This window comes from Falco punctatus, assembly GCF_963210335.1.
Source record: "Falco punctatus genome assembly, chromosome: 2".
Lineage (NCBI taxonomy): Eukaryota > Metazoa > Chordata > Aves > Falconiformes > Falconidae > Falco > Falco punctatus.
This window is the reverse complement of record NC_137581.1, coordinates 72,782,720-72,804,519: the sequence shown is the minus strand read 5'-3', so window position 1 is coordinate 72,804,519 and position 21,800 is coordinate 72,782,720. Positions and strand designations below refer to the sequence as shown.

General features: G+C 40.9%; 1 protein-coding gene across 2 annotated transcripts in view; it reads left to right on the top strand.

Moving 5' to 3' along the window:
- Nucleotides 1-21,800, top strand: part of SLC9A7 (solute carrier family 9 member A7) — an 83,174-nt gene that overhangs the window by 48,124 nt on the left and 13,250 nt on the right. Inside the window, exons 12-16 of one of the 2 annotated variants that reach the window (XM_080375379.1) lie at nucleotides 1,017-1,170; nucleotides 8,120-8,179; nucleotides 13,081-13,144; nucleotides 15,680-15,762; nucleotides 19,159-19,264. In XM_080375379.1, the coding sequence (XP_080231505.1) occupies nucleotides 1,017-1,170; nucleotides 8,120-8,179; nucleotides 13,081-13,144; nucleotides 15,680-15,762; nucleotides 19,159-19,264 (467 nt within the window). The remainder of the gene's footprint in view (nucleotides 1-1,016; nucleotides 1,171-8,119; nucleotides 8,180-13,080; nucleotides 13,145-15,679; nucleotides 15,763-19,158; nucleotides 19,265-21,800) is intronic. The other variant, XM_080375380.1, reaches the window with a different exon arrangement.

Genomic DNA, 21,800 nt, shown 5'->3' with positions numbered 1-21,800 from the left:
CATGTCATGCAGAAAAGATAACTGCTGAGAAAACAGATATGTATTTATGGATGCCCTCTCCCACTTAGTTGAGAAAGTGAGGTATTTGACTTAAACTTCCTTATGATTTCTGTCACACAGATAATTTAAGTTTGTCATTTAAAGCAAATAATAGAGTGTGCATCCTCAAGAAGTGCCAGGGATGCCTCTATACACAAGAGGGTGTAAAGAAGAGGGAGCCAGGCTATTTCCAGTGGTGCTCAGTGATGGGGCAGTGGGCACAAACTGAAACACAGGAGGTTCCTTCTGAACATCAGAAAATACTTTTTACTGTGTCAAAGCACTGGCACAGGTTGCCCAGACAGGCTGTGGCATCTCCATCCTTGGAGATACTCAAAAGTCATCTGGACATGGTCCTGGGCAACCTACTCCAGGTGAACCTGCTTGAGCAGGGGAGTTGGACCAGATGACCTCTACAGGTCCCTTCCAACCTTAACCATCCTGTGATTTCCCCTGCTTAAGAAGTCTGCAGATGGCCAAATGTCATGGCTTGTCCTTGCTGGTGGATTTTCATAATCAAGAGCAGGGGAGGGGGGAAATACAGTCTGCATGTGAACATGTTATTAACTAGAATATTTTCCCAGCTGATAAAACTTCAGGAACTCGTGCTTGAGTTATGGAACCAACTGGAAAAGTGTGTGTTTTCATTTGGATTCAGAGCTGCTTGATCTCCATATGTTTTGCGGTTGTCTATAACTTGTTTGTTTCTACATTTATTTCCTGTTAGTTTCTGGAAGTACTTATGCTTTTTCTTAGCAGGTGTGGATTCTGTAAGTTACAGAAAACTCCCAGGGCAAATTACATTCTAAATCATCCCAGGGCATAATTTATCAGGGAAAGTGAGGGAACTGAAATTTGCCAGAGCTCAGTGCTTTCTGTCTGTCACTTTCTGTGTGTGTGGCAGGGAGGGAGCAAGGAAAGATGCTGTGTTATGCGGTTGCACTTCTGAAGCTCTGCTATTTCATTATTTTGCATAGGTCTCAGGGGAGCCATGGCATTTGCTCTGGCTATACGAGATACCGCTACCTACTCACATCAAATGATGTTCTCAACAACCCTTCTCATTGTCTTTTTCACTGTGTGGATTGTTGGTGGAGGTACAACTCCCATGCTGTCATGGCTGAACATCAGGTCAGTATGCAACTGTGTTCTGGGGAAACGTCACTTTTCAAATGGCAACTGTGCTGTTCAGGCATAGTCCTACAGAACTTGTTTGATGCTTGCTAGAGGTGTTCTAGGTATTTAGAACAGTATGTTTTATAGAGAAAGGTGCTAGTGCAGGCTGGTGAAGAAAAGGTACTGATGCTGCTGGGATTCAGCCTAAAGTTCTCTGACATGCTGCAAGGAGGTATCTAGGTCCTTGTCAGCCCAGTAGGATATGGAAGAGTGTGGCCTATTTTGAAAGAAAATAATTAATTTATCTAGTTACATATAAACTTCTCTTCCTATGCTAAGACGTTTCTCTGTCTTTTGGCTCTTGATAATGGCCCTGTTATGTTTAAGTTAAATGAAGTCCTTGGTGGTGCTAAACTGAATGCACTTTAAACATCAGGTTTGGAGAGATGTTGTCTAAACAACCGGGATGAATGGGATCCTGCTAGTCTTCTGGGTGTGTTTTCTCCTGTTTTGAGGAGACCTGTGAAAACAAGTTTGCCTCTAAATTCTGGACAATACTTTGTTCTTTTGGTCTGCAATGCATTCATTCATATTTAAGGATGCTTATCAACAGCAGTGCTAGAGAATCATGAATCATTTTTGAAGACCGCATAGGTTATCATTCTGTGAAAGTTCTGGCAGGTGCGGGAGGAAATGTAAAGAGAATGGAATTAAAACAATACATGCTGTACAAATTTTTCAGTGTGGATTTCATATGTAAATTATTTATGCTTTTTGACATTTGAAAGCTTACTTTATCTTGCTTTCTAAATGAGCCAACTAGAATTTGTACCCCGTTGTCTTGTGGTAGGATAGGAGAAAACAATCTTAGGAAAAACCAGTTTCGGTCTTTGGAAGAACTAATCATTCTTAGGGACTGGGGCTGCTTTTGGAAAACCTGAGTGAATTGCATGTGGCAACTGGTAGCAGGTGCTTTCTAGGTTAGCAAAAAAACAAACAAACAAACACAAGACTCCCAGAAGTGCTTGTGAACCCTTCTCATTGAAGGTAGCATGCTTCCAGCTGGAGACAGGTATTTCAGCAGTGATTTACAGTATCTCAGGTCTGACTAACAGCAAATATTGGGAAATCACAGTTTCTTTTTCTGGTGCCAAATGAATCCATTCCTGTCCTTTAAAACTGTCTTTAAATGCAAGTTCCAGGTGTTTGGCTAGCACACCAGAAAGAAGCATCACTTCCATGTAGTCGGGCTTTCTGAGGGTTCATGTTGCTAACAAAAGGTAATGCAATACCTGGTGTAAAGTTGACAACAAAACCAATTCTAGTGCAGTTGTCATTAATGATTGTGGGATGCCACATGCTAATGATATTCCTAAGCTCAGCCTGACCATTTCTTTTCCCATGTGACAGCTGTGTAGCAATTTTAAAAACATACTTGGAATCAGTGCCATGTGCAGCTTTTCATTTGGCACCTCTGACAAAAGAAGATTTCTGTCTGATGGTGGTATACAAGGAGCAACTGTACTAATACACCTCTGCAAGCAGGGCAGGCACAGTGTCTGCATAACCGGCAGTATGCACAGACTGTCTAAGGTGTGGGGTGCCAGGGAGTGGGAGATGAGTTCAGGCCAGCAGTGAAAATGCTGCTTGCAGATTGCTTGCAATGGCTGAACGAAGTATGCCAAGATCTGCCTGCAGCCTCTCTGATGGCTGATGTGAGGATACCCCTTGTCTGATCTCCCCTTTAGTGGATTCCAAAGCATCTTCCAAAGCGTGGCTGCAACCAGGTATTCACAACTGACTCCAACAGGTCTTGGCATAGGTGCTGGCATCCTGAGCCTGCTGCCTGCACCTCTGCTGTTGAGGGAGTATAGCCGAGTGTTTCTTTCAAATCTTGTCGTTCAGCCATGGACAGGATGTGCTGCTAAGTGAAGAGGAGCTGTGTTCAGTCTGCCTGTATCAGAAGGCAGCTTCTGAGTGTGATCAACCATTACCTCTGCCACAGGGCTCTTTAAATCGTCAGCAGTAGGACAGGACTGAACTTCAGCATGCGGTCCAGCTCCTGACCAACTGGAAAATAGTTCTGAGGTAACAGCTTTCCCCCCTGCGTTGAGCCTAGGAAGCAGTTTATGGAAGCATCCAAGAATATGCACTTACTCCTTTAGCAGGACTATATGTGGTTCAGTAATGAGATTCCAGGAGCCTGGCTCAGTTTCTCCTGAACAGCTAACACCATATCCAATCCAGGCCTGCCCTTAGGGTGTGCTATACTTGCAAAAATCATTAGTAACCAACAAGACCCGACAGCTGGAAAGCCTATGATACCATTCTTAGAGCAGTAGCTGCCAAAAGGCAGTTGGCCAAAACATAGTTTTGAATGCTCAGCTGTAGTTTTTGGGGAGACTTACCCACCCTTGCTGGTAAGCAGTAATTCTAACTGTCATTTGTTTGGGATGGTTGGCAGAAAATAAATGGTTAACTTCCCTGTTAAGTGAACAGTGGTACTCTGCATAGGAAGCATTTTAGAGAACTGCATGGGTCTGCCTGCAGCTGCCTAGATAAGCACTGCTCTGTTAATGATGGAGACGGCGCGTTTTGAGACCACATGGAATCAGATTTGTGCCAGGAGGTGGCAGCTGTGTGCAGCTGATGGAGAACTAGTAACGGCGCTGGAAGGGCTCGGTGATTGAGCCCTTTCAGCTGGAAAGCGCGAAGTCCTGTCTTGCAGATTTAAGAAAGGAACAAATTAGTTTCCAGCTGAATTTTAGAAATATGCTGCTTTATCTTTTCCATCACTTGATACCTCGTGGAAGAGGTAGGCAGGAGGAGATGAGGATGAGATGCTGCCTCAGTGCCTTGTTCAGCAGCACTGTGTAGTGCTGATGCAGTACTGAGGCTGTGCAGTAGGTAGCTTGTGCCTGGGGTGGCCTGGGATGCTTTCTGAGCCTTGGCACCTGCCCATTAAGTTAAATTGCAAGAGGCTGGAAATAAGTAATGGTCCTATACAGGATTGTTTAGCAGAAAAGATTAAAAGATAAAAGGTGGTTTGCTTCCTGTGTAAAGTGAAGGGACATAGGAAACTAATGCCATTTAGGTGTGGGCTTAAATGTCAGGATTTGTGTGGGCTCCTAAAAGTCCAATTCTGGTGTGAAGTTAACACCAGTTGTATCCTGGTTGACTTTGGCCTTTGTGGAAGGAAAGATGGAAAGCCTGTCAGCCATTGCAAAGTCCTCATGAAGTAGGTGGCCTTGCTGCAGTGTGAAGGTGAGGAGAAAACAAGGGCTTATTTTAACAAGGAGTTGACCAGGCTGACTGACCCTTTAGGGTGGTTTAGCTTGCCTGGTCATTGTGTGGCGGTGTAGGGTTACTGTAATCCTGTGGGTGCTGGTCTGCCCATCAGTGGGGTTCTGGGTGGCCCCTTCAATAGTTCCTGTGGGCTGTGGTGGGCTGAGCTTCTTCCCCAGGAACTGCAGGTGCATGTCTGTTGTACTGGGCAAGTCAGAGGAGCTAAGACAGATGTCAACCCCAAGGTGTTTTATTTAAGGTAGTGCCTGCACAACTGAAATAGAACAGTACCAGAGAGCTGACTTTCAAACTTTCAGCTGGCTTGATACTGCTACATTGATGAGGAGGCAGTTGTGTGCATGCAGGGGGCAATGCCTACGGAAACCCAGAGTTGCTTTGCATGTGCCTTTGCCTCTGGCTGCACCATTAATTACATAGCAATGGGATGCGTGCTTTGTTCTTTACTTCTGGGAAGTAAAGAACTTCTCTCATGATGTGAAATGTGTTGTAAGTAGGTAAGGAATGGAGAGGCTAACATGAAAATTAAGTTCTGGTAAAGTAGAAAGCAATATAAGGAGGAAAATAGGCAAAAATGCAAGCTGCCCCTCCTTGCTCTATTTTGAACATCTTTGGTAATCAGAAGAGCAGATATCTTTCCAGATAAGGTATGTTACCAGTGTACCAGGGTCCACTGATCAGGCTTAAATGTACAGCTAAGCAGAGGATCTATGGTTTGTAGCAGAATCTTAACTTCAGTTTACTGCTCAACTGGTTGGGAAAGTAAAGTCATGACAGCAAAATCCAAGGAAAAAATAATGAGGTCTTTAGATGCTTTTTGGTTTCTGCCACTTGATGTTGAGCAAATTAAAAATCAACACCAGAAACTGGAGCTAAAACCACAACATCATGTGTTTGAATTTCTTTGCTGTCTATCAGTGAGACATACCCAAGCATGTGAGTGGTAAACAGTTACACTTTTCTAGCAATAGGGTTTTGTTTTTTTCCTTAAAAACTAGGACATGACTTGGATATTAAAAATATAGTCTCATCCTTTGAGACTAAAATAAAGAAACAATTTCCTGTCTCAAGTTTTAACGATTTCAGCAAACTCGGGAGCCCTGTAAATCAAAACCGCTGGCAAAGTTCCTCTTTTCAGAAAAGTAACTGACTTACTATTTCATTTATCTTTCTCAGGAAAAAAGGGAACTCCTGGCATTTGTATTGCAAAATAATGTTTTTTTCCTTTTTTCATTCGAGGTTATTGACCTGGTTCTTTCCACATTGAGTGAAGCAACATGTAGATTAATGGCTTCCTCTCCTTCATAATCTGTTTCAAATGAGGAAGTTCATGTTTATTTTAATGAAGTAATTTCAGTTATACCTAGCAACCTTTTTCTAAATCTTAAAGCATTAGATCTTTCAATTTAAAATATTTTAGGTATTTTTCTACGATTTGCACAGGCAATGTCAACTTAAATATTTACTGCCTTATGTCTGACTCTGCAAATACAATCTTTTTAATAGTTTTCTATTTAGTGATTGGTTTTTTTCTTTAAACGAGCAAACTGAAAAATCTGCAAACACTAACTTTCACATAGCTCCTGTGTGACCTACTGAAGTATCTGGGATGGTTGTAAAACTGACAGCTTGGTGGCAGTCTCAGGTTATACTCTACTATCTTACCCAGGGTGGTCCAACAATAAAATGTGTATTTCATAAATACCATGCCTCAGTGTGCTGTGACGGCAGGAGGCAAGCGTTGATGCTGGGATCCAGCCTTGTGTGATGTTATGGACTGGAGTGGGGGATGTCTGATAGGAGGTTACATCCTTCTGTTTTGCAGCCAGTTTCCATTATTCCACAGGTTGGATCCTTCACTGCATTCTAGCTGCTCCCTGCTGCCCTTGAAAGCCAAGGCACTGTCCCTTGCCCTCTATTGTGGGGTTTTTCCTTTCACCAGATCTTTTTCTGCACTGTTTTCTCAAGTTGTCTTCCCCAATCTAGTTTCTCCTGTCTTCTTCCTTCTTTCTCAGTCTCTAGTTTCTAATCATCAATCTTTAATCTCCCAATGGGGGTGCAGTCCAGCCTCCAAACCTCCAGTCTCACCCCTCTGGGCCTTTCCCTTGGTAGGAAAGCGATTGCTTCTTCTTGTGGATGTCTGGAAGTAAGCATGGGAGACGCTTCCTTGTCTCTGTTCTTGTGTTCTGAAACACAGCAATTCACACCAGAGGGAAAGTGCGGGCAAGGCCCAGACCCCATAGGAATTGTGTTGAAATGTATCTAGAGCACACGGGTGATAGGGGTTTAACTGCCATGCTCTGACAAGCCTCAGCAGGCAGTTTCAAGATTCATTATTTAGTTAGGTCAAGTAAAGAAATACCCAAAGACATCCTAAACCCAACCTGAAACAACTTTTCCTAATTCCAGGGGTTTGGTTAGTTTTTTTTTTTTAAGTGATTTGGGTTTGTATGTTTTTTTTAAACATGGTGATGGTAATGCTTTTCTTCTTTAGCCATCTTCTAAGAAACAGTTGAACTTTTCCAAAATAGCTAAAATTTTCCAAAAATGCTGCACTTATTAGACATCTGGGAAAACTTCAGTATACTGACTTGGCAAAGATACAACAAAGAGAAAGAAATCATAGAAAGGAAGTTATTGGGCGGTTTTTAATTTTAGTTTTTGCTGCGTATGCAGTGTTGGAGCAAAGCGCTCTGACCTGGAGTGTATGTTGGTATGGGAGAAGAGCTGTTGAACCAGGAATCCAAAACAAATCTATCCAAAGTCTGGTATTTACCTCTGCCTTCAAGGATTAGATGAGTGCATACTCCTCATAGCGCAACCTTAAATATTTGGTATGTCAAGATGTCAGCCTGCAATCAGGGTGTGTATACCTGCTCTTTGTGAAGTGAGACCTCTATGAATTTCTGAGCATCTGGGCTTTTATTTCACTTAAGGAATATATAGTTCATGTAGCATGCCTTTGTGGAAAAACAGCAGGGGGAAAAAACCCACAAGCTGCGAAGGGATTTACATGGAAAATATTAGAAACCAAACATGCTTTCACTTGTGTTTTGTTGTTTGTTTTTTTTTCAAGTACAACTGAAAAAGACAAAGTAAGGAGTAAAAATGCTTTGCTATGACTCAAGATCAATTATGTTAAAGATAGCTAATAAACAGTTAGTTAAACCAATGGAGTGATTTAGTATGTATTACCAGTTGTTTTGGACTGCTCTGAAACTAGCCATTTATTGATGGTCTTTTTCATCTATGCATAGCTTCTTGTGATTACTTTCTCTAATGACTTTGTCTCTTTTAGATGATGTACAGGTCCAAAGTGGTAGGAATTGTCTTAAATCATCTCTGTCTGTGTGTAGCAGCTCTCTTGAGAGCTCTTGAATCTAATTTTCTGGGGGAGGTAGCCTGTCATGAATGCAGGTGTTTTGCCAGCCTGAATCTGAACAGATGAAGACTATCACTGGATCTCTTGATCATAAAGTGTTGCTATTAATTTTTGTGAATTTTGTCACTTTATTGTTGTTTTGCAATTCTTATTCTTGTATGCTTTGTCTTTTTTGATTGGGTAGGGTGTTTTTTGTTGGTTTGTTTTGCTAGGGAGCTCTGTAAAGCTACCATCTCATGAGCATTTTGTTACTCACATTGCATTCTTGTACTGTACCAGAGTTGGTGACCATGTTCCATCGGTGGAAGAGATGAGTGAAAGCCGCTGGCTGTATTTCAGGTGACACTGTGCTTTCCTTGATAGCAAATTAACCTGGTGCTTGGCTTTCTTCATCTTTGTAACACTGTGTGCTCTTTTTCTAAAATACGGCATGCTGCTGCTGCTTCTCCTTTTCTACAGAGTGCCGTTGATGTTCATTCCTCAATTCTGAGTCTGTTCTCTTCTTCTGAACTGGGAGAGCGTGGATCACACATCATGTCTTTAGCTTAAAAAAAACCCACAAAACACCACATCCTTTAACTCTGTGTAGGGGTAATTAATGAAGCAAAACTAGCATCTCTGGCCTGGGAAGACTTGAAAGCTGAGAAATCATGGATATGATCTTATGATCCTTAATCACACAGGTATTCTTAAGCATTCCTTGAGGTTATTTCATACAACTGTTCAGGTTGGAAGGGACTTCATATATTATTTAGCCCAGCTTCTTCGGGGATGTATTTTAAAGACTAAGGGTTATCACATTGCATTGTCGGAGGATGCTAATAAGAGCACGGATAAACCAGAATCCTAATCTTCTCTGGTTGGTGGTCTCTAGGACTGATACATGGATAAAGAAAGAAGAAAATATGAGAGAAATCTCTTAACTGGCATCTATAGAGGAATGTATGTGTGTATACATATATATGTACCTATAAAGTGTACAGAACATTTATGTAAAGAAAACTCTTTGGGGTGGGGCAATGGTAAGTTTTTCATGTATCCTGTCACACTAGAAGGTTCCCAGCAAACTACTAAATTTGCCAGAGATGCAGTGTATTAGCTTGTATGGAGAATCTGAGATCTATTATCTGTTACAGTCATTCTTGGCTGTTGCCACAGTAATTACATATGCTAGAATGTATTAAAGCCTGGTATTCTGGTAACTTGTCATTTATGTGCTGCAGGGCCTTGGAAAGGGGTTTTGAAATATTGGAAGAAATGGTTCCACCCATTTTTAAAATAACATAGTGGAAAACTTGAAGTAGTTCTATCTGGTGGTTTTTTACCATTCCTTTCTGTACATTTAGTTTCCACTTTGCATTCCACATTTTGTCAACCGTTTTCTACAACATTGTTTAAATTAATGATTTATACATAGGCTTAGCATTTGAGGGATCAAAACTGAGTAACTGGTCTCCTATGTGTGGTGCTGGAGTTGTAGCTGTAGAATAAGGACCGAGAGGGTCAGAAATCAGTTAAGAGCAGAAACATAGTGCTTTGATATTGGGTGTTAGTAGCTCAGTGGTAGTCCCTTTGCTATTACAAAGCTCTTAGAGCATGAAAAGCCTTTTATGCCTTAAAAAGAGGAAAAAAAATAATTAGGAAGGAGTGAAGAAATATACTTAAATTGGATTAATTTTTGCTGTAGCATATTCTAGTCTACAGATTCCAGTAACCTTCCTAAAGCTGAAATAGATGGCTGAACTTAATGTATTACTGAAGTCTGAGTATTGTACTGTAGTGAAGTATTAAAATATCTATCAAATACTGAATTGATGCCAATGGAGTAAATAGATGGGTTTTTCACAAGTTTTGGGATATGTATGTATTGTTACAGCTGAAAGACTGCTCATTCCTCATCTGACATCTGCTTCTTGAGAGTTACTTATTTGAATTGCTACTGTACCCCCTCAGGAAATCCACATGCAGCTGCTGCAATGGACTTTCAGAAAGGATGGAGCGGAAAACAAAGATGCTTGCTGGCATCTGGACTGCCCTGGTCTTGGCTGTTCCGCAGCTGATGTACCCCTCAGTCCCCATCCCATAGGCTGTGCCTCCTCAACAAAACACTCTTTTCAACCAGAGCTCACTCACCTGCCTTGCTGCTGGGGGGTTTGAGCAAAACACCAGAGTCGTTAGCAAGGCTGCCCTCTCTGTGCCTCTGATCTCTGAGAGGGGATCTGTGTCAATCAATCCAGTAATAATTTTTCTTAATTTAAAAACTGGTTAAGTAAATGACAACTGATACTGGCATTCACAACACGTATAAATTATGGGAAGCTTTTTAAATGTACTTAAGGGTGTGAGATTTTTTTTTTCTCTTACCTACCAGAAAAAAATTATGCTTAAAACATACATGCATCAATTTACTTGTACTTTTAATTATGGAAGCAAGTAAGGGTGAAGTAACTAAATGTTTTCTGTGCTTCACTATAAAGGAGGTTGGAAGAGACTTGACTGGGTTTTGGTATTGTTTTGTTTCAAGTGACAGAAGATGAAACTTTCTTATAAATTTGGGGGTGGGGCCTGCAAAAACATGGCACTTGTCATGAGACCAGGGTGTACATACCTTGAAACTTAAACAGGCAGAGTTGCTATGAAAAAATAAAGCTTCTTATACAATTAATGCTGGAGTGAGGATAAGATACACAGTATGCTGGTTGAAAGACACAGAAAGTACTTGTGGGAATTCAAAAAGCAGTATATTTTGTGTTAATCTGTGAACTGGGGAACACACTTTGAAACATGAACTTAATAAAAAGATTTATAGAAAAGAATTAACTAGAAATACTCATAATATAAATTTATTTGAATAATAACTTAAAAAAAAATGGTAAGTCTGTGTCAATGGACTATTTAAATATTGAAAGAAATGTCTGTAGTAAGAATTTTTTTCCAAATGTTGAATCATGTTAATATAGAAAAGCTCCCTTTTTCTCTTCAGCACAACAATGAACCCAAATACCTGGCCTATGATATACTATGACTTTTCACTGAACTGTATAGTCATCCTGCTTTGGTCCTCCACTAAGCCCCCTTCCCCTGCTTAAGGGCAGTTAAAACTCCCAAAGCAATTGCACAACCTTGGAAGTCAAGTAAAAGCTGAGACATTCTGAATTGTGTGGTTTTCTTACGTACTGTAAAGTGAATGGGTAGCCCAGTGAGTTAAAACTATTTGAGGAATGTAAGCTATGTTCATCTTCTGGAATGAGCTGCTTGAACTCCCTGTTCATACTGCCAGCTGCACAGCTAACGTGAGTGTATTTGCTCTGCACAGTGCATTGAACCTCCCCAACATGCAGCTGGAGTTTGGAAAGCCACAAATCTTTCTCTTTTATTTTTGTGTATTTATAAAGGAATGCACAATCTAGTATATATTGCCATACTGAGTGGGTTTCCTGAAGTTTCTTGTCAGCTTTCTGTATGAGGCTTCATTAGATAACTAGTTTGTCTGCAGAAAACCCTTCTTACCATGTCTTCACTGTTTAGTGATAGCCTAACCAGTAACATCTAAGCCCGTGTAACCTTTCAGAACTTGTTTGTGGCATTTATTTTAGCATGTGTTACAATCCAGTACCCAGCCTGTCTCTTCAGTGTCCCTTAAACTGGTGAAGCCTTTTAGACTCGAGGCTGGTCAGTGCCAATGAATTCCCAGGCCAAATGTGCCTAAGGGTTGGGGTGACTATGTGGAAAGAAGAAGTGATGAGGAAAGAAGAGAGACTCAGGAAAAAATCCAAGCTGATTTTTTTTTTTTTTTTTTTTTTGCGTCAGCACTAGCCCTTTATAAGGCTACTATGGGCTGTCTTGGAATGGCCTTCTGGATTTTCCCTGAACTACATTCAGTCATGTGAGGCCTTGGGTTGGCTGTGAGTCCACAAGGATGACTGAAAACTTCAGTTCAATGCCAACTTTTCTTCTTCTGTTATTCAATTAAAAATAGAAAATGCTGCCCTGGAAGTCATTTGAAGGTGTTCCCTTTTAGTTTAATCATGTCTAGATCACTGCTTGCCTTATACAAGCATGTGTTCCTGGGGTACACAAATGGTGTGGTCTTACCAGCAAGGTTCTCTTGGTTTCTTGTAATCCTCAGGGATGTTGCATAAGCACCGTGGCTAGAAATAGCTGACACGAAGCCTAAGTGACAAAGAAATTGCATTTAATCAGCTTGGTCCCCTCCAAGACAGGGGAAATTAAGAAGTTAGCTACTTCAGACAGTATGTTTTTGTTAGTGCTTGCGTTTTCCTACACTCATTATGCAACATGGTAGGATGGAAACATAACATGCTTGAGACTCACAATCTTACCTAACATTTGAGGCTGGAGGCCTGAGTTCTACGAGGGAGCACAGATTAAGGCATGAGTAAGATTAAAACTAGACAGGTGCAACCTTAACAAATAGACCAGAAAAACCTGAACATAATTACAAAGATTAAATACCCATCTTGGACAGGAGCACTATGTGAAAGGATGATTCAGTAATAAGATGCTTGCTAATTATGCAAAAGCCAGTAGACAGTTTCTCATTAACATATTATTCTGTACACATCAACAGTCTCATTATACAGACCCTCCCTCAGGTGGGAGGCTGGACTAGGCAGACCTTGCGTTAATCCACTGTGGCTGTGTTGTCTTAGGTGAATGAAACTTGCAGCAAACTAATATTATGAGTCTTTATAAAGTATTTTTGTTGCTTCACACAGTGCATTAAAACTTGGGGGGGTGTGTGGGGCTTTCTAAAATCATGTATTTGAGCTATTCTCAGGCCTGTCTGGCAGCTAAGTTATTTGCTGTGTCAAATATTTAGGCTGGGCTTATCCTTAGTATGTGGTTTCTTGCTGCTGGACATGAGGGATGTTCTCCATTGAAGAGGATGTCACCCACAGTTCACCTTCTAAGCCAAAAATAGTATTTGCCAGTGTCCTGAAAGAATTGGCAACAAAGGTAAGCAGTTAAAGTTGATGCTGAGATGGAGTTAAAGCTGTTATCTACAGGTAGTTGCTGCTTGAGTGAAAAAGTATCTGGTTTATAACTGTGTAACTGCAGGAGAATAATGGACAGCTCTTCCTCAAACTATTCTTATAATCTTTCTGAATGCAGCTTTGCTGGGTGCTTAAAGTGCTTTCAAAATGCATTCTGCTGAACTTACAGTATTTGCCACCCTCAGTAACACCACTTGCTTTGTTTTCCTAATGTTTCTGTAGGGTTGGAGTTGACCCAGATCAGGATCCTCCACCTACTAATGACAGCTTTCAAGTCTTACAAGGAGTAAGTAATGACGTAACGTCTCTATTAGGCTGATCTTATAACCGAGACAGTAAAGAACCACAGAAGCTACATGCACGGGTAAAATCTTTCTCTCCTAGCTGGCAAGTCAGTAATACATTTTACTTTGTTTTTCGGTAGGCGCTACTTGAATATTCTGTGGTGTTGGGTGTAATGCTGCAGCATTCAAATTTTTCTATGTATGTATATAAGGCATCAAAAACCTTCCCAAATTTACTAATACACTCTGTTTAACAATGTGCTTTCCTCTTCCCTCACCCACCCAATATGCTTGCTTTTAACATACTACAGCATAAACAGTCTTCCCCAAGACTGACCTATAGATAATCCTCTTAGCTTCTGTTCAATAATTAATACCAAATTTTGGCCCTTGGACTTGCTTAGAATCAAATATTAAGTTTGCTAATCTGATTTCAGCTGCTGTGTACCATACCACAACCCAGCTGGGTCTTGCCTGTACTTCCTAGTACCTGTATGAGGCAAAGGAGCACTGGAAATTTGTCATTTATTTTCAGCAAACTGTGCTGTGAATCTTTAGTGCAGCTTTCTATGCATCAGTAACAACCCAAGAGCTGACTTTTTCCCCTGCAATATGCTATTGGGAAACAATGCTATTGAAAGAATCTGGTTGCTAGCAGAAGTTTCAGGTTTCCTCATCTATAAATTTGAGTGAATTTACAGGAGGAGCGAAAGGTCTGGGGAGAAAAACCAACATGCCCTGGGGTTTAACTGGGAGCTTCTTCTGCCCAGGCCTTAGTTTTCAGTCTCCCAGGGTACTGCTCGGCACTAATTGTTCAGTAGCACAACTGGTTGCTTATGTAGGAACCTGCTAGAGAAAGTTGAATGACAGGAAAGATGGATGACTTTGGACCCAGAGGATGCTTACGGGTGCAGAAGTGTGTGAACTCTGCTTTGTACACCTCAGGTCGTATGATGCTGGTGTTCAGTCTGGTCACAGATATGAGCATGGGATGCTTGCTGTATTTGGAATGAGATTTCTTATTAGTGGTTTCTCCTACCTTGCCTTTTGTTTCAGTCACAGGTTGTACAGGTAAGAGTTGCTTGCTCAGGAAGCACCTCTTTCATTGCAGAAACTTCATTAGGCTTCTCTGTGTTCTTTGTAGAAGCCTGTGTCTAGCATGCAAAACAGATTCTGAAATGGTGGGTCTGGGTACCAAAAAAGGTCAACCTGGTTCAGTAGCTATCTGGAAGCAAGAAGCCAGGCCTCAAAACACGTTTTACAATGAAGGCCACAGTTACTGCATAAAACCAAGGTTAAGAAGCGGTATCGCAGTAAGATGGCTTTGGCCAGTTCAGGCTGAACTTGTCGGGATTTGAGAAATTGCTCTAATGAGAAACAGAGCATGGGTATTCTGTTCTTATTCAGTGTCTGGGTGGAAATATCTTGTTTGGTTTTTCCCATGTAGACATAAAGCGCTTACCCATTTGTTTCTCTCTTTAGCTGTGCATTGCATTCCTAATGGAGTCCATTACTATGTTCCCTTTGGATTCCTCTTTCTTTCAGCAAGCCAAGATTAGCAGCAAGTCACAGTTAAAGAAAATATATCACTTGGGATGGGGAGGAAGCTGAAAATGTACTAGGCTTTAACTCTTGGTGGATCCGGGATTTCGTGCAAATCAGAAGTACACAGGACAATCCTGTCTTGTTCTTTTCCAGTAGTTTGGAAGATGATTCATATGAGGCATTCTCACTTCATCTGTTTTCCTGTGTTTAGCTGTTGGTCTGTGGCCAAAAAAAAAAAAAAAAAAAAAAAATCAAACCCAAAACAGTAACAAAAGTAAAAACAAATGCAGCTGCAGACCAGCTGGTGCCATGGCTTGCAGCACAGCTAGTAAAGGGATTATATTTAATGCTGTTAGCACTTCTGAGGTTGATCTAGCACTTATGAAGTTTGCATGACCTTCCTCAGTTGTGATTTTTATATGGATTTGCTGTTAAGCATGTTTCTTTTAAATGTGATAGATTTCATCAAATTTGTGCAAGTTGATCAGGCATGGTAAATTCCCTTGTTCGTCCAAGGAAGTGATAGGCTTAAGGAAAGAACATCAAATAGACCTAGAGTTAAAGGAGCCAACCAAGCAATGAATAGGAATCAAATCTGGACTATTCCAGCTCATTTATTTGGAGAGGGGGATGGGGATGAGACATCAATGAGGCTTATTTGTCAGTTTTGGACTTATTTATATATCCGTTACTGCATTAACCGTGCAATAAGCTTTCAGACTCAAGGCAACGTAGTGGTAGAGGGCTTGTTAAGGTAACTTGAGGACAATGAAGAGAGCCTAAAATTCTCTGCAGTCATTTCTGGTCTTTCTAGGGAAAGTAACTTTCTCAGTATAAGCATGTCTCTAAATAGCTTTCTTCTGAGTCTAAGTGCAGTATTGAAGTAATTTGGCTTGTTTGGACAGGAGATTATAACATGAATGGTTGGAATGTATGATCTAGGGGTTTTTTTCTGCATGAAACAATTTAATATGTTTTTATTTTATTTTTAGGATGGCCCGGATTCTGAAAGAAGGAACAGAACAAAGCAGGAAAGTGCTTGGCTCTTCAGGCTATGGTATAGCTTTGACCATAAGTATCCTTTTGAAAACACAGCCTAGCTTCAAGGAGTGAAATGTTCACTTTTTTTCCTTTCCATGTACCCATATGCCTTAAGTATTTGAGAGAGTCAGACAGGAGACAGATCAAGTATTTAACATGTTCAAGGCACAGAACTGAAGCTTCAACTTGCTGACTCACAAGACAGACCTTTCTTTTCTCTAATGCACGGTATGTCACACTTGCTGGAGGAAAGAAGGCAGTCGGTTCTAGGAGCTGAAGTTCCTTCCTAAACAGTAAGACAGCCAATTAATTATTTCAGATCCTTTGATTTGTTCCATTAATCTGTTCTCATCTTCGCTGATGCTTATAGCACAAACTGGTTTTCCAGTTCATTGTACATGTCTAAGCCCCAGCTCGTTGCCCTGAAGAGCCATCTGCTTTTGTGATGAAGTCCTGTTTGGAAATCCATTGCTGACACAGGAAGTTCTGGAACTAAAAATCTACATGTCGTCCAGCTTATTCCCTTCAGTACACCCAGAACTTCCTATGGTCGTTAGAGCAGAGAGTGTCCTTGTGTGTGTGTATATGTATATATAGTCCTGTACAACCTTGCTGAAGCTGCTATTATACTATGTATATAGCTTTGTTTAAGATTCTAGGCAATTTTTATGTAGCTGTCCTGTCTTTCATGCTTGTTTTTTTAATCTAATTAGCATATTCTTAATCAGTATATCATACAGTTGCCCCTCCTTAACAGTTTACACTCACTTAGTGGAAAAAGCCATAGGTGATCCTGTGGCTATGGCAAGCTACTTATAACCCCAAATTCAAAGAAGTTTCAGTTCTCATTTCCTAGTAGTTTCTGAAGCAGTTAAACATATTTCAATACCTGCGACAGGGCCTTAATCTTTTGCAGCTTGTATCTGAGGAGTGAGCCTTTTCACTGGGGTCTTGGCTGTTGGTTGGTGAGAGATCACTGGCCTGACTGGAGCACAGTAGTTTCCTTCCATGCCTCATGCATCGAGATTTCCCACCCAGGGAAGCCCAGGTATAGTGTTGAAAGTATCGAGATCCTACTAGCACTTGCCCGTTCAGGACAAGATCTGTTAGTGACTGATGCTTTCAGAAGCGGTAGTGTTGGGCCAAAGCCCAGAAGGGAGTGTATGTGGTAGTTTAAATATTCATAAATGGTAGTAATTTCAGGTTAACCCTTTGAGTTGTAGTAGCTGGTGTCAAAGTGTATTGAGGCCAACTTTTTTTTATTTAAAAAAAACCCCATACTTCTGTGGTAAGAGCACGGAAGGATCTGGCTGTCGCTGACGGCTTCTTCTCTGTCTTTTTCAAGAAAGAAGCAGAGCTATCCTCTTCCCCTGCCTTTAAAAAAGGGATGTGCTGATTAGAAAAGGAGCAGTTGGCAATGCTGACTTCCCCTTGGCTGACGCTAGCACGACTGCAGTCCCCAGCAGCTGCAGCAAGGGCAGGGGGAGTGCTAGCTGAAAATTGCAGCTTAATTGGCTGTTTCACGGAAACGTAAAAGGGTGCGGACAGTGCATTTGCTTTCTCAATGGTAACTAGCAATCTTTGGGGAAGGTTTCTGTGAAGTTTGTGCTAAGGAAACTGACATCCAGAGGCAGAGCTGTCTTACTCTATCTTAGAAGTAAAAGTCTGCTCCTGTTGCAAGAAGGCATTCAGATAAGCATCTGCTGGGTGGCCTTAAATTGCATGGAAGGGATCATCTTTAGAATTGCCACCTCTATACCCATGGCTAAAAGTCACAATAGTTTTTGCTGATGCATTCACTTGGTTTGTGGGTAGAAAGGCAGATTGTCTCAAAATTCACTCTTTGCAAGGGAACTTGAAAAAGATGCAAGTAGGATGCACTCAGCAGTGTGCTCCAACGCTGGCTATTGCCTACAGAGCTCTGTGCGGTTGGATAACTGGGAACTTCATTCCTGTGGAACGTAGAGTTCATTTAATGTCATGGGCTGTTCCCTGGGTTCCCCCACAATTGTTAAACACAAAGAAAACTGCAACTTTGATGAAGCACCAGATGCCTTTTACTGGGTTTGTTTTATTATGACCGAGTTACTGCATGCCTGTCTGCCACAGGGCAATGTGGAGGCTGGTAGGTTAACATGAGGACGAAGTTTATTTCTCTCCAGAACTGGGTGTAGCCGCACTGTTACTGGAGGAGGGAAGGAGGAAACATAACTCTGCAGTGGCATAATCATACCATTATATATTCAAGTAAACACTCTGCTCCAGGCCCTGCTAAAGGGGAGGGATACATCTCTGCTAAAACAGCCCCTTTTTTAACCCCCTCTTCACCCTAAGCACCTTGACCTGTTGAGATGATCAGGGAAACTGATACATGCACAAATGGACTTGATTCTCTCTATGCTTAGAGGACTAAAAAAGTAACTAGAATACCTGCAATATGTATTTACATTTAAAATAATTAGACTGACTTTAAAAAAAAATAATAATAAAACAAATAGAACCCAACCAAAAGCCTGTGGTGGTGATTTCAGACAATATTTGGAAGTCTTAGCATTCTCCTCCTGAGCTCTGTTCTTGTGCCAGTCAAGATCAGCACCTTGCTCTGTAGCGGGGACACCTTTTTTGACTCCTGAGTATTTATTTCCTCAGGCATACCATCGGTCTAGAGTACTAGTACGAACAAATACGGATTTAACTGGGGGCAGACCTATGAAAAGAAGTGTAAAGGCACCTTCCTTTCCCACCCTGTGCCCCCCCAGTGCAATGTAGGTAGTATTGCTTTCCTTCCACACTGTGTTATGTGGTTCTTGCCATGCAGTTTTCCCTTTGCCTTTCTGAGGCTCTGCATGGTATGTGTGTGTGCACTGCAGAGGTGTCTGAGCCTTACCAGAGTAAGATCTGTGGTCGCATCTCTGGCTCAGTGACCAGCTAGGAGTTCAAGTGGCTGCATTGCTTTGAAGACGTTGGGTGGACGGTGTTTCTTTATTTCCTTGTGTTGAGCCACATAGGTATTTCACCCAGTTATCTCTACTTTGCAACCTTGACACCGCGCTCCCATCTGCAGAGCAGAAATCCCCTTGGACCTATTAACACTAAAGCACTTGTTACCTCTGCTTGCTCCTTTCCACTCCAGAGAGCCCAAAAGCTGGAAACATTGCAACTGGTTGAAACTGTTAAGAAGAGAGTTAGCTAGTTGCCCTTGCAGAAAATGTGTGAGTAAAGAAACTGCCTTTGAAAGGATGAAGGGGGAAAAAGTTTGGGGAGGATTTTTTCATTTATATGTTTATAAATGCACATTTTTTCTAATGGATGTTTTATATACAATTATTGAGTAGCACACAGATCAAAGGCAGAACCACATTTATGTACAATTGTCTTTATTTTCAGTAGTGGTTTTCAAGCACTGACATGTTTTCCTTAACAACTAAAGTTATTTAAAGCCAATTCTCACTCACAGTGGCCCCCCGTTAACCACAACTCTACCCAGCTGGTGTGGTCTGATAGCCCGCTGTCTGACAAGTCCCCAGGTTTATGACGTAAGTAGAATGACTTAATACTGCCGTGTTTTGATTTTTATTTATTCAACTTCAGCAAAGCAAGGGTTTTTCTTTTTAGGCAAAAGTTGGTACGTTATACACACAAGAAAGGGCTAGTTTGTCCTAGGCAGAAAAGATCAAAGATATTCTCCCTCGGTGCAACAGCTTCTATTGGTAGAAATTGGAGATGATCTTATTGTTCAATTACTACATTAACATTTAAGGACATTGGAAAATTACAGACCTAGTCAACAAACCAGTTCAGTGAATCACTTCAAAATATTCAGTCCCTTCTCAACACTTTTAGACAAGATTCTTTCCCTGTTACTTCTAAGGTTGCACTTCTTCAGAAAGCACAGACACATTTACCCATGTCAGAAAGAAATCTGGTAGAGCTTCCTTTCATTGTTTCCACTGTGAAATTTGAGATTGTATTTCAGAAACCGTTAATGAGTTACTTATCTCAGTCTGGCAGGTTACTATACTGTCCTTACAGCCATGTCTTGCAACAATTGATGCTTCATTCTCTTATTACTCTTGCAGGATCCTGATACATGTCATTCCTATCTGTACAATGCTTCTGAAGTCTACAACTTTTTGCGTCGATAGTAAATAAAATCATAGTACTGTGTGGGATCACTCAAACTTGCAGGTTCTCTGGAATGGTCACATCTCTGCTATGTTCAAGTAGTCTTGGACTAGATGGCTCTTAATCTTTCCCTAGAGAGTTATGAATTCCACTTACAACTTGGAAATACTTCTCTGCTTATCTTTCTGGAATCATTAGCATCTTTCTTTTACCTGATAGTAAAATTTCAAAGAAATTTGAAATGCCTGCTGCCTGTTTAGAGCTATTAGCAATGCAAGAAGTTGGCCTTGTTCCCATCTTCGCAATGCCACTGGAGATCTTAACAGATCTAGGCTGGAAGGCGGCATCCATCAGACCAATTAGCCTATTGCGTGTTTCCCATGTGTCTGTCTATATATGATCTTATAAGATTAGTTATTCAGTAACTGAGGATCTAACCAGAATGAAGAGGCAAGCTTTGCCTTTCATTTTCTCTTAATGGTTGGTGTCTTTTTTTTCCCCTCTTTATTTCTCATTCTTAGCTACTACTACAAGTGGAAGCTTTAATTGGATTGGTTCTGTGGTGCACACACCCACCCACCCCACACTTGGGGTGTTAATTTCATAATTAAAAATGCTTATAAGGCTGTGTACTTTGTTAAGGTATATAACATGTAACTTTCACATTGTATTCTCTCTTACTGTTCCTATTTTGGTGCATTGATGCATTAGTCTTAGGAAATAATATAATTTTGAGACATTATTTTTGTTTCTTCTCAAGATTTCTGAACTCTGCAATTGCGTTAATACTGTTCATTCTTTGCATGGCTGGCTTTGCTACAGCACTTTGCTATACCATCTTGTAACTGGCTAAAAAGCTGTGGAATCTTTTTACCTTCTTTGTAAGTGCAGGTGAAGCAAGTGAGTGTGCCACGTCTTTGTGGGGACAGAAACTGCTGGGAATAGTTGTGCTTTTGTTAGGTATTTCCAGGAAAATTGAATGGTGCAACTGAGAGAATTAAAGACTGAAGGCTTTGAATTAAGCAACCAAAAAAAAGCCTGTAAATACTCAACAGAATGTAACATAGCTGGAAAACGTGTTTCAAAAAAGTAGTAAATCCTAGATCTCATGCAGGTGCATGTCTAAGCAATTACAAGATCTACATAGAAAAGAAAGAAAAAAAAGCATACAAGTATGTGGCTATACTGACTGTCTATTTGTGTATTGGTTTCAGCTTTTGTTGTTTTTTTGGGGGTGTCTTGGGTTTTTTTGTTGTTTTTTTCCCCCCTCTGGCTTTATTACAACCTTATTGAGAATTCATTTTCACTTCTCTGAGTGGCAGCACATCTTTTTCATCAGATGCCACAGGGTGGGTTTTAAAGTCGGAAACTCAAACAACTAATTCCTAGTGTACCTCCCCCCTATTCCTAAGTATGAGCTCATGTCCTCTAAGCTTGAATTTGCATGGCGTACATGTGAGGTTCTGAGTCACCATGCAGGAGCGAGGCACAGTTGATTTTTTTTTTTCCCAGAGCTGTCGTTATTATTCCTTGCTGATGTTCTCCCGCTGCTTTAAGACTGTGCCACTAGGCTCACCGTTAAGTGTTTCCCACCCAAACAGAATCCAACTTGGAACTTAAAAGCATGAAATGTTGCTGTAGTTAATGTTTAAAATGCTGTTTTAACGTCTCCAGCACGCATCCTTAGGAGCATGAGCAGATTTTATCGCAAATGAGACAGAATGCTGTGAGGTCCCTCAGGGTTATGGTCAGCATGTCAAAGCAAAGTTCAGTCTCTTGTAGGATTTTGGATTTAGGTACTTAGCCATTCTAATTTGTCACTTTAAGTAGTGAAGTTCAGACCTATGGTTTTTGAGTGAATTGAAGCTATTCCTACAGAACTGTAGGGGATTGCAGAGGCCAGTTTAGGGTTATTCTTGGAAGAATTTCAAGTCTCTAGGGATCTAC